General features: G+C 36.7%; 1 protein-coding gene across 8 annotated transcripts in view; it reads left to right on the forward strand.

Annotated features, from left to right (window-relative positions):
* Window positions 1-13,245, forward strand: part of PLSCR4 (phospholipid scramblase 4) — a 40,977-nt gene that overhangs the window by 9,231 nt on the left and 18,501 nt on the right. For 5 of the 8 annotated variants that reach the window (XM_072792373.1, XM_072792372.1, XM_072792370.1 and 2 more), the window contains 3 exons: window positions 10,129-10,368; window positions 11,033-11,060; window positions 12,137-12,247. In XM_072792373.1, the coding sequence (XP_072648474.1) occupies window positions 11,054-11,060; window positions 12,137-12,247 (118 nt within the window). In that variant the 5' untranslated portion in view covers window positions 10,129-10,368; window positions 11,033-11,053. The remainder of the gene's footprint in view (window positions 1-10,128; window positions 10,369-11,032; window positions 11,061-12,136; window positions 12,248-13,245) is intronic. The other 3 variants (XM_072792374.1, XM_072792375.1, XM_072792376.1) reach the window with 1 other exon arrangement.

Consider the following 13,245-nt stretch of genomic DNA (forward strand, 5'->3'; position numbering starts at 1 on the left):
CATCCCTCTAAAAAATTATGTTAAATATATAGAGCAATTTAGGGAGTATTACCATCTTAACAATATTAAGTTGTCTGATCCATGAACTTGGGATATATGTACTTTTATTTATATTGTATTTGATTCATTTTAACGTCATTTTTTAGTTTTCAATGCACAAGTGTTACACTTGTTTATTAAGTTAATTCCTACATGTGTTACTTGATACTATTATAAGTGGAATTTTTTAAATTGTTCGTTGCCAGTGTATAGAAGACATTTGATTTTTGTGTATTGATTTTATGTCCAGCCACATTGTTGAGCTTCTTTATTAGTTGTAATAGTTTTTAGTGGATTCCTTAGTCTGTGTCCAAGATCTGTCACATTTCTTCATTCACAATCTGAATGGGTGCCTTTTTTTATTTTTTAATAACCTAATTGCCTTGGCTAGAAGTTCTAGTATAACTGAATAAAAGTGGTGACAGTGGATGTTCTAGTCTTGTTCTCTGGTCTTAGGGGAAGATATTCAGTCTTTCTCCATTAGGTATAATACTAACAGTCGGGCACTTTATATATGCTTTTTATCAGATTGAACAAGTTTCATAACATTTCTAGGTTGTCAACTGTTTTTTTTTTTAAATCATGAAAAGGTACTGAATTCTGTCAAATACTTTTCTGCATCTATTGAGCTGATTGTATTTTTATTATTATTAAATCATTCCTTGATTTTTGTATATTAAACCAGTGTCTTATTACTTTATAAATCTCACTTGGTCATGGTGTATGACCTTTTTTTATTTGTTGCTAGATTCAGTTTCCTAGAGTTGGGGATTTTGTATCTATATTCATAAGGGGTACTAGTGTAACTTTCTTTTCTTGTGATGTGTTTGATTTTGATATCATGGTCATAGTGACTCATAGAATGAGGAGGGATATGTTCACTTATTTTTTAGAAGAGTTTATGAAGGATTAAGCACTTGATAGAATTCAGCAAAGAAATCATCTGTGCTTGAGCTTTCAGTGGGAAGTTTTTGATTACTAATTCAGTCTCTTGTTTTGATTCTATTCAAGTTTTCTTTTTCTATCTCAGTTTTGGTAGATTATATCTTTCTAATAGTTTTATCTGTTGTATCTAAGTTTTTGTTCATGTTATTTCTTTATAATTCTTTTTTTCACTGTAAGATTGATAGCATTATGGCTTCTTTTGTTCATGACTTTAGTTTGAGTCTTCTCTCTTTTTTGATTCATTAGTTCAGCTAAAGGTTTGCCAGTTTTGTTGGTCTTATCAAAGCAAAAACTTGGTTTTGTTCTTTTCCTTTTTTACTACTTTCTATTTTATTTCTTTCTACCTTAATCTTTACTATTTCTTTCCTTCTGCTTGCTTTGGTTTTAATTTGCTATTGTTTTTTATTTTCTTAAGGTGGAAAGTTGAGTTTTTGATTTGAGAGACATCTTTGTAAAAACATGTGCTTTGACTGGTATAAATTTGTGTCTAAGCATGATGCTAGCTGCATTTCATAAGTTTCTGGCATTTTGTCCTTTCATTCATCTCAAAGCATTTTCTAATTTTCCTTGTGATTTTTTTTTTGCTAATTTATTGCTTACTTAGAAGTGTATTGTTTAATTTCTACATATTGTGAATTTCCCAAATTTTGTTATATTTTCCATTTCTAAATTTAATTCCATTGTTTCCAGAGATCATTTTCTATGATTTTAGTCTTTTAAGGTTTATTGAGGTTTGTTTCATGGACTATTGCATGATCTATCTTGAAGAATGTTCTATATTTATAGGTCTGAATTTATAGGTCTCTATTGTTTTTTAGATTCCACATATGAGTGAAACCATATGGTATTTGTCTTTCTCAGGCTGACTTATTTCATTTAGCACTATTCCTTTTAGGTCATTCCATGTTATTGTGAATGGCAAGATCTCATTTTTTATGGCTACATAATATTCCAGTATGCGTGTGTGTGTGTGTGTGTGTGTGTGTGTGTGTGTGACATCTCTATACATTCATCTATTGATTGGCACTCAGCTGCTACTTGTTTTCAATTTGTCTTAGCATTCCATCTTTCTTTCACATGATTACTTGGTATATCTTTTCTATTTTTTCCTCTTTAGTCTACTTTATCATTATGTTTGAAATGAGTTTCTTTTAGAGAACATGTAATTGAGTCATTAAAAATATTATATTTTATATAATAAATTATATAATATATATTATGTATTATGTAAATATAAATATATTTATATAATAAATAATTAAAAATTTAAAAATATCATTTATCTATTTGGATAGTGTCTATCTCTTCATTGATAGGCTTAGTATATTACATTTAATGTAACTATTAATATATTTAAATTTATACCTGCTTGTTTCCTTTTTCATTCTCCTATGTTTCATTTCCTGTCCTTTTTTTTAGCATTAGTTGAATCTTTTTTTAGTATTTAACTCATTATTGTGTTCTGGATTACATCTCTATAAGTAGTGTTTTCAGTAGTGGCTCTCAACCCTTATGAGTTGAGACTTTTCTGGTTCTTTGTACATATATACTGTATCCTGGATATTGTATTTTGAATACTATGTTAAAAGGTTCAGAGTCTTATTTAGATGCTATGCAGGAAATTGATTTTCTTAGTTTTGGCAAGCCGTTGACCCATTTGGGTTCAGGCCATGGTTCTACCAGTCTTTTGTGTTGTGATTTGAGTGTTAATTTTCATTTTCAAAGTCCTTGTCATGCTGTTTAGATTTCTTTGGCAATCCAATGGCCAATCAGACCTGGACTGTGATTTCCCTTCAATTCTCAGTTTTTTTTAGGATCAGATACATGCATGTATCACTCAGGGATGAACCCAGAAATTCATAAATAACTTTACTGGGACACTTTCTCAAGCTTCCTCCCTCTCGACAATCTTACCAGTCTTCTGGGTCTCTCAAGTTTTCAATGATTGAGCCAGAAAAAAAATGAAGTTTTATTTACCTTTTTCTGTTGTATACTTCCCACAAATTAACTTGTATTCAAGGCCAAGTTATAGGAGGGCAAAGAAAAAAAAAAGAAACCAAGAGAGGAGTTTCACCCCATCTTCTTGGGACCACACCACCTTGTATCCAAAGGAAGATTTCCCTAGGTACCTCTGAGCTTTCTTGGATACAATCACTCCTTTCTCCACAGTGGGATTGCCAGGATCTGGGACATAAGAAAGTGGAGAAAAAGAAAAAAATGTATTGTGAAACTTTCTGCCTCTTTCTGAACTTTAGGAATTCCCCTTCTCCTTGTTCAAGCTTCTTCTGGAGCTCTTCTGGAGCTTCTTCTGGAGCTCTCTCTGCACCTGGTGCTACTTCTGCGTTACAGACTGCCTTGAAATGTATCAGGCTGGGAATACCAGAGAAAGATTACCTGATTCTGGTTTATGGTACTTCCAATTCTGGCCTTCTTTTCCCATGCTCTTGCTTGGTATTTCCAGTCTTCAAATAGCTGCCGCATCATTCTGTCTCAGTTAATTCATTGCATTCAATGGGAGAGACAGGCTGATAAGGTTTACTGGATCTTACCTAGAACTGAAACATGTGACCTATTATGAATTTTTTCTTTGGGTTCAGAATTTTTTCCTAAATTATACATATATTCTAAAAACCTTACAAAATAGAAGGTGAAAGGGAGCTTGGTAGGAGGGCATATTTTCATATTATAAGATATAATAGTGGGAGAGTTGGATAATTTGAAAGCAATGTGAGGATGGTGGGATAGAAGAGAAAGGGCAGCAGGGATACAGAAGGCAGTTTTCAGTGGAGTTTAGAAAAGTAATCTGGCCCCTAAGAACGTTTTATTTAATTTTTTTAAAATGTAGTTTATTTACTCATGAGAGATGCACAGAGAGATGCAGAGATAGGCAGAGAGAGAAGCAGGCTCCCCACGGGGAGTCTGATGCAGGTTCGATCCCAGGACCCTAGAATCACGATCTGAGCCAAAGGCAGATGCTCAACCACCAAGCCACCCAGGCGTCTCAGGAAACACATTGTTTTAAGTATTGAATTAAGAATTCTGTTTAATGGCATGGTAACACAAAATTTTCCACTTAGTGAATTGGCAAACTTTATTAACACGGAGATGGTCACTCAGATGATTTGGGTGTAAACTGTAGGAGCCTTGCTAGAAAGAAAATAATTTGGCAGAATGTTCCCTAAGTTGTAAAAACATTCACCTATACAACACAGATCCTTCTTAAATTATTTAATTATAAGGGAGTAATCAGAAGTTTGTACCAATGTTTAGGTAAATGGAAATTTTATAGCATTAGTCATAATACCAGAAAGGTACAAACAAAAATAGAACAGTTTGAAGAAGTTAAGGTAGTTATATTTGTTAGTGCACAGTATTTTTAATAATATTTATTTTTAAAACCCCCATGCATACAGACATGCACACACACAAGATATTTACCAACATTTTAAGAATAGTTATTTTGGAAGGTGGCTTTAAGACTTATGTTCATTTCTTTATACTTACTGATGTTTTACAGGTTATAATGTTTTACTTTTGTGATCAGAAATATATATGTGGGGGATCCCTGGGTGGCTCAGCGGTTTGGCTCAGCGGTTTGGCCCGGGGCGTGATCCTGGAGTCCCGGGATCAAGTCCTGCGTCGGGCTCCCTGCATGGAGCCTGCTTCTCCCTCTGCCTGTGTCTCTGCCTCCCTCTCTCTATCTATCGTGAATAAATAAATAAAATCTTAAAAAAAAAAGAAATATATATGTGTATGCTTCTATTTGTAATAGATTAGCAACTTTTCCAAAAATCTCAGCACAGTTCACTGACACCACCCAGAGTTAGCACAAACTCCACAAGTTTAAAGGTACAGTCCCCAATAAGGCTGTCACCATTTATGATACCAGCCCTAAGTTCAGGGGTCCCCAGGTCACCCACACCTCTGAGCAACTGGCTATAAATTGGGGGGTTGTCATCACCTTCTCACGTGTGATTATTTGCTAGAATGACTCACAGAATTCTAAGTGCTACATTTACAATGCAGGTTTTATTTTGAAGGGTAAAACTCAGGACCAGCCAAATAAAGAAACCCATTGGGTGAGGTCTGGTAGGGTTTCACATTTGAAAACTGTCACGCCTCTTTTCCTGTGGAGTCAGAATGCATCCCCTCCCAACATACTGATATGTTTGCCACCCAGAAACTCTCAAGCCTCAGTGGCCAGAGTTTTTATTGGGGTTTCATTATGTCGGCATGGGCACTTGAGTCATTGGCCAACTGGTTGAACTAAACCTCCAGTCCCCCTGCTCCCTTGAGGTCAGGAGATCAGTAAAATGTAACCTGGCTCAAATATCACCCTCTTAATCATATGGTGATTCTTCAGCATGATCAGCCCCCATCTCCTTAGCATAAACTGAGGTGTGATCCAAGGGCCATAATTAATTAGACACGTCCATCACTCAGGAAACTCCAAGGCTTCAGAAGTTTCTCCTCAGAGCCTGGGACAAAAGCCAGACAAAATCTTTCATACACAACAGCACTAAGTTACATGTAACAACTGAAATTGAGTACTTGTATTTACCAGCCTGGATTCTTGTGACATAGGGTTTATAAAGTGTGAGTGCTTGAAAAATACCAACGTTTACATTTATTAAGAGTTTCATCAAGGCTTTCGAGTAAATCAAATGTAATATTCTAATCACTTACACATATATTGTTCCGTTTGAATATATGTCATGAAGTACTACTCCAAAACAGACGCAAATACTCAGTTTTTCATAATGCAAAATAATTTTTAAAATAACCTCAATTTTTGTATCTTGGAGGTGTAGTGAATAGTGTAATTTTTAGAAGATGTCTTTAACTGTAATTGCTGTTTTTAAAGTTCATTGCTGGATAAATCCATTCATCTGAATAATATAATTAATGTCACTATCCTACTATAAACTAAAAGCAAATCCTATAGGCAGATAAAATGTACTCTAACTTACTTGTCTTTCATTTGGCTACAGATAGGAAAAAGCCCTCCAGCAATGCCTCCATTTTCCTTCTAGTTCTTTCCAGTTTGAAACCCATTTCCAACTCTGCTTGTAAAATCATGCCTGCTAGAACCATACTCAGAGTTGTAGACAGTAGGGAGTTGTTGGTGGCATCTTGAAAAACCCAGGATAAAGTCTTCTCTAGGGATGCTCAGTAATGTATGTCAAATGGCTGAATGGCAAACAGCTCTTTTATTTGAAGACAGACACTCACTCTTGGTCTCTTCACCAGCTGGTTTATTTTACCTAGTGAAATTTTAGTATTAATATATGTTTGCTGAGGATTTGCTATGTGCCAGGCACTATTTTAAAAGTGCTATTTGAGGGGCACCTGGGTGATTCAGTCAGTTAATCATCTGCCTTCGGCTTGGGTCATGATTCTAGGATCCTGGGATTGAGCCCCGCATTGGGCTCCCCACTCAGCAAGGAGCCTGCTTCTCCCTCTCCCTCTGCCTGCTTGCACACACTCGCTCTCTCTCGCTCTCTCTCTCAAATAAATAAATGAAATATTTTTAAAAATAAAGTGCTATTGAATGTACCATGTCAATCTTCACATCAGTTAAGTGAGGTGGGTGCTGCTTTCGTCCTGCCCATGACACAACAGATAACCCAACTTCAGAGCAGTCCCTCAATGTCACGTAGCCATTAGGGATACCTGGGATCTGTCTGTCTGTGTGAACCACTGTTTAGACTACCTGAAGTGTGCTGGCATACATGATTTACCAGCCGCCAAGTCTGTCCTCCTCCAAGTAGCCTACCTTTTGTACAAAGGGTGTCATCTAGCAGTTACATGCTACACCCAACTGGCCAGTTGTGGTAGATGAACTAGGACTTGGCAGGAACTAGCTATTTTTCCTGCCCTTGCTAAGAAGCAGAGGAGTTGTACAAACAGTGAACTTCTGCTTTCTTTTCTGTCCTCGCTTTTGAAGGCACTGGAAACAGAGCCCAAGGTTTTAGTTTTCATATGCAGATCTCCAAGACTTCCATGTAGGGAATTGCAAGATTATCACAGATCCAAAGGCTCCCTGGCCCAGAGACCAGGACACAGTCCAGCAAATTCTCAACTGCAAAACTGACCATTATTCTCAGTTTTGCAATTGAAGTTTCAAATGTCCATGGTGAGGCTCTAGAGCTTGTGGTTTTATTGAGCCTTGCTCCCAGTTTAGAAAGGTGGAATTGAAGAACAAGATGCAGCGCAGCTGCAGTGTTGGATGCAGCAAGGATATCCATGTAAAGGATGCCATATGCGCTGTGGAGTCTGCCTTCCAAAGCAGCAAACCATGGCTTCACCAACATCGTCCTATCCAGCCCATGTTTCCTTTCCCTCTGTATTAGGTTCCAGTTGGCTTAGATTCCTTTGTATGCGGCCTAAACCCTGAAAATGCAGAAGACCTTTGGGATTAAGAGCTCTTGGAACTAAAAAAAAAATCAAAATAAATTAAAAATAATTTTTTTTTAAAAAAGAGCTCTTGGAACCATATCATCCTAACTTGTTACGGAGACGCAGTTCAGTTTTCTAATCTGAATTCCATCTGTCATAAAGCCAGAACTGTCTCTTTTCAACCTGTAGCACTTTCTGTCCTTGCTGAGTGATTGGGAAATCTGAAAACAATCTACTGGATGTTAAGAGAGGATTAAGTTACAACATTCATGCTTGTACCAACTGGAAATTATCCTACCTTATGTAATATTTTGGATAAAACTATACGGTACAATTTTATAACAGAGGGAAGAGAGTTTAGGGTGAAAAAGGAAACTACATCTCAAAGGAGAGGGGAGGTGAACAAATCCTGTGAACACCTGCAGCTTGTGAGGCAATCATATTTTATTTTGATGTTAGTTGATTTTTAAAACACATATATTTTTTTAATTTAAAGATTGGTATATTTTTCAAATTGTTAATCTCTCAAATCAGATTTGAATTCTATGCTCTGCCTGGCATAGTTGAGAACTGTTGTTTTTCTTTACACAAAATAAACCTCCAACATGCCTGAACACAAAGATCACTTGGGGCTGTGTTAAAAAATACAGATTTTTAGGCCTGGACCCCAGAGGTACTACTTCATATTTGGGGTACAGCATTCTGCATTTTGGGATGCCTGGATGGCTCAGTGGTTGAGCTCTGCTTTCGGCTCAGGGCCTGATCCTGGAGTTTGGGGATTGAGTCCCACATGGGGCTCCCTGGGGATAGCCTGCTTCTCCCTCTGCCTGTGTCTCTGCCTGTCTCTCTCTGTGTCTCTCATGAATAAATAAATAAAATCTTTTTTAAAAAAGGAATTCTGCATTTCTTTCTTCAAGCTTTGCCTTGAACATAAAAATATTCAAATCTCTATCTTTACCTAAATTCAGCAATTGTTAAAATCTGCATTACATTATACTCTGCCATTTGCCACTATAGATGGTTGAATAGATGATGGATGCATGGATGGATAATTCACTTCCTTTCACTAAGGCACCGAATAATATGTTCTAACTAGTTTCCCTCATGGTTTCTTCATTGTTTTCAATCCTAGGATTAATGTAGAAAGGGACAACAGATATTTAGTTAGAAGGTTATGCTCAATGTGTAACTGTCAAGAAGTTCTTTTTTATTGTGAAATCACGTCAGGCACATAAATATGCAGATTTAAATATATGTACCTTTTAAAGACTAGTAAGAACCCATGGCCCCTGTTCTAAGCACCTTGTTAGAACCAGAACATTAGGAGGAACTTCAAGCCCCTGTGGGCCATGATGAAACACTTGCCCCACACCGCATTTCCACATGTAACCATTTTCCTGAATTTCGTGTTATTCTCTAACTTTAAAGTTTCCTCATGTATGTATCTGAAAAAAATCTTCTGTTTCATTTTCCTGCTTTTGGAATTCTTAAATGATATATGTGTTCTCTAGGGATTTGCTTTTATGTTTTTGTTTAGTGTTGTAATTTTGAGATTCATCTCTCTTGATGTGTATGACTCTAAAACTATAGTTTTCACGAAAGTATACACTCACATCATATGAATGTACCAGAATTTATTTGTCCAATGTACCATTGATGGACATTAGGAATGTTTTTAGTTTCTTTTAATATGACCAGTGTGTCAACATTTTTGTATATATCTTCTGTATACAAGAGTCCTAGGAGTGTCCAGGATTTAAGATTCTAAAAAGATTTAGTTCTAAACACCAGAGATTACCATCATTAAAGGAATAGGATCAATTCCTCGTACCAGTTTGGTTGGCCTGTAATTCGGTCTGACATTTTGATGTGCCCCAAAATACGTTTTTAGCTTTTAAGATGCATAGGACTTTGAGCAACTAGCTCCAGTTCCAGAAGTGAGTAAAAATGGTGGGAGACTGTTGGGATTCCGATCCATGCTTGGCAAGACAGTCATTTGAGCTGGAAATCTGTATCCTGGCTTATGTGATGGTGGTGTTCACTGAGTCAACTCAGTATCCATATTGACTACGGTTTTATACGGTGATCTTTGACATCTATACTCAACATTAGTGACTTTCTACTCAGCTCAAACTACACAAATAACCCCCACTTTCATAATCTGATAAACAGGATAAAAAGAAAGTCCAAAAGCAGCTTTAAATTTAGAAGTACTTGATTTTAGAAGGGTGGGCCGTTAATATATGAGAGAGGTAATTTAATGAAAGATAAGATATGGAAAGTATTCAACCCTTTGTCTGACATTAGATAAGCATTCAGTAAATTATAGCTTTTGTTGATGTGGTACGTTGTGATCATCCAGAACTCAGAAATCCTAAAATTCCTTTCTCTGATAATCACTTATTTCAATCTTGAATGAATTCATGAACCAAGGGTTCGTGAAGAAGGATTGGGTTCTCCCCAACCCTCGTTTCAAATCTCATCTCAACCTCTAGTTTACTTCTCTTGTGCTGTTCTCATAATGTTTACATATACATACTGTTCATTTAAATAAAATAAACTTCTTTTGGCTTCTTTTAAGCAAAACATGCCTATTTTGAACTTTTGATCCCTACCTCCCCAGTCACCACCATTTCCCCACCATCTTCCCCTCTACTTTAGTTAATGGCATTGTCATCAACGCCAGTACCCTGGCCTGAAAAGTGACACTCATCCTTGACTCGTCTCTTTTCCTTTGTCCATTAGCAGCTCCTGTAGGTTCTGTTCCTGACCACACGTCACCCTCCACAGGGTTACCTCCCCGGTCTAAGCCAGCATCAGTCCCACCTGGATTACTGCTGCTATGCCATCCTCACTGCCTACTTCCACTCTTGCCCCCTCGGGAGAAAGTATAAACCAGCTCTCCTCACTCCACTGATTAAAGTCCTCCAAAGACTGCCCAACTGCAATTACGACAAATCCCAAACATTTTGCCTCGGTCTTCAGGTATGATCAGACTTCTCTCTATCTCTTCCCTCCATTCTCTTCAGTCCTTGTGTCCCAGACACACCTGACCTCTTTCTCACCTTTGAGCACCCCAAGTCCAGCGCCATCTCAAGGCCTTTGCGCATATTTCCTGTTTTCCTAGAACCCCCTTCCTACCTTTGTAATGTAATGCCTCTTTTCCTAGTTCAAACAGCTCAAAGGTTCCCTCCTGAGAGAGGCTTCCCCAGAACCTCTTCGAATTCCCATCCATGTTTTTCCTAAACCTTTGACTTCATTTTCTTTATAACTCTACTATCTAGATTTAGTCTTAAATATTTGTTAATGTGTTTTTAATCTCATGGCACTAAAATATGCTTTCCAGAATGATAGGTACCTGTTTTTTAATATCTATATCAGTGTCTGTACATATAGGTGCTCAGCAAGTGTTTGTTGAATTAATGAAGAAATGAATAAAAGATAACTAGCACGGGCACTTGGGTGGCTCAGTGGTTGAGCGTCTGCCTTAGGGTCAGGTTGTGATCCCTGGGTCCTGGGATTGAGTCCCACATCGGACTCCCCACAGGGAGCCTACTTCTCCCTCTGTCTATGTCTCTGCTTTTCTCTGTGTCTCTTGTGAATAAATAAAATCATAAATAAATAAATAAATAAATGTTTCATTTTTCAGGACTAAGTGGAATTCTTCAAAATGTCAGGTAAGATTTTATGAATAAATTTTAATATACTTTATTCTCAAATGTGGATTATGTGATATTTTCCTTAAAAATTGGAATCTATTTCCTTGAAGTTTTCTATTATTGTTTAGCATTTGGAGAATGCATCTTTTATATACATATGAACATTTCTTTCTATCTTTGACAGAAAAGGATTTAAATGGATTTATATTGGCACATATGTACTGAAAGATCTCTAAAGTATGTGGGGAACATTAAGTAAAGGACAAAGTAAGAAATTAAGTCTGCAAAGAGAAGCAGTAATAACAAGCCTGTGATGACAGCCTGCCCATATAGAGAAAGGCTCAGAATCAGGTCCTGCATTTTCAAGCAAATGCAGGAGACAATGGAAGGAGAGAGATACCACATTTATGGGATTTGTGTATTTCATGAGATAAAAACCAGTCAGTTAAGAGAATAAGAATTTTTCCTTGTAGAGAATCCAGGCAGACATTTCTCTGATTGCAACAAGGGCACAAGATAGCATCATGGAAAGTGAGTTCACTCCCTCTCTTGCAGCAGTGACCAAGGTCACTTTCACTGGAGGGGTATATTAAACCACCTCTAACTGAGTTGTGTGGCACTGCTGTGTTTTAAGGCATTGCGTATTTATCATGTGATGTTTTGAATTTATTAAAACACAGTTATTTTCCAAAAAGGATTGGGGAAAAAATAAGATTCACTCTATATATTACTGTATTCTCCATATTATGTAGTGAGGAAAAGAATTTTTGCTAATGTGTCAGGAGTTCATGTAGGTAGGCATCAGCATGAAGTGAGCTGAACCACTAGCATGAAAGTGTGTTGCTTTGGTCAGAGCACAATATGAATAATTGCTTTATTTTTTTAAAAAATTCTATATTCAGCCTGAAAATTCATCAATTCGGGTTAATACAGGTTATTACAGGTTAATATGTAATTTACATAATGAATTATGTGTCTTTTAAAAATATGAGTATATTTCATATTATTTACTTTCACTGATAAGAAAAATGAACATATTCTCTTATCACGTTATCACTTCCATTGTAAATCATGTCCCCTCTACTTCTCCCAAGGTGTGGTCCCCACAGCCCCTGAGCAACCTACAGATGAAGTAGAGAATCAAGTAAAGTCTCCTGATCCAAGGCCTGATGCACCTCCTGACTACAATTCCCATTTAGTACTAGGTGGGTTAAATGGCCAGAAAGATTATTTTCACCTCTCCAAAAAACCATACTAATAGTTAAGATTGCTTTTAAAAGTAATTAAGTAATTAGGGCAGCCCCGGTGGCTTAGCGGTTTAGTGCCGCCTTCAGCCCGGGGTGTGATCCTGGAAACCTGGGATCGAGTCCCACATCAGGCTCCCTGCATGGAGCCTGCTTCTCGCTCTGCCTGTGTCTCTGCGCCTCTCTCTCTCTCTCTTTCTGTCTGTCATGAATAAATAAATCTTTAAAAATAAATAAATAAAAGTAATTAAGTAATTGAATGATTCAATAAATAAGTATTCTTATATATTTATGTAAGTATATCATGCCTCCAAAGTGCCAAGTAGTTTACGGGATGTCCATTAGAATACATTTGTAGGCACCTGAGGAAGGAATTTGTATAAAACACTGATGGTAATCTCTCTACTCTGTTATGAAAATATGAAGAAGATGTTCTAAGGCCAAGATGACAGTAACTGATTATAGCAGGGATTAACAGAAGACGTAACTGAGGAAGTCAGATTTTTCTGGCTTGATAAGGAGTTTCTCATTCAAAGAAAAGGAAGAAAGGACTTCTTTCTGGCAGAAAGAACTATATGTACAAAAGCACAAGGTCATGAAAGTTTGGTATGAGACATGCAATGGACAAATGCAAGAGAAATGAGGGTGAATGGCCTTGAGTGCTGATTAAGGAATTATATAAATAATTTTGTAAGTCTGAATGCACTTCTGGTGATGACTCAGTGAAATAGATACTCATAATGCTAGTGGGTATTTGAGTTATTGTAGTCTTTTTAGAAAGTATATGGCAATGTGTGAAATTTTTAAAATTAGAAATGTACTTACTTTTGAAGTAAGTAAGGAATTAATTAGGATTGTATACAAATACATTTTAATGATTTAGAAAATGATAAAGTATAGCAGTGTTTCTCTAAATGTATATTTAAGTGTACATTTAGAAGTATAAACCATTGAGTTAG

This window comes from Canis lupus, chromosome 22, assembly GCF_048164855.1.
Source record: "Canis lupus baileyi chromosome 22, mCanLup2.hap1, whole genome shotgun sequence".
NCBI lineage: Eukaryota > Metazoa > Chordata > Mammalia > Carnivora > Canidae > Canis > Canis lupus.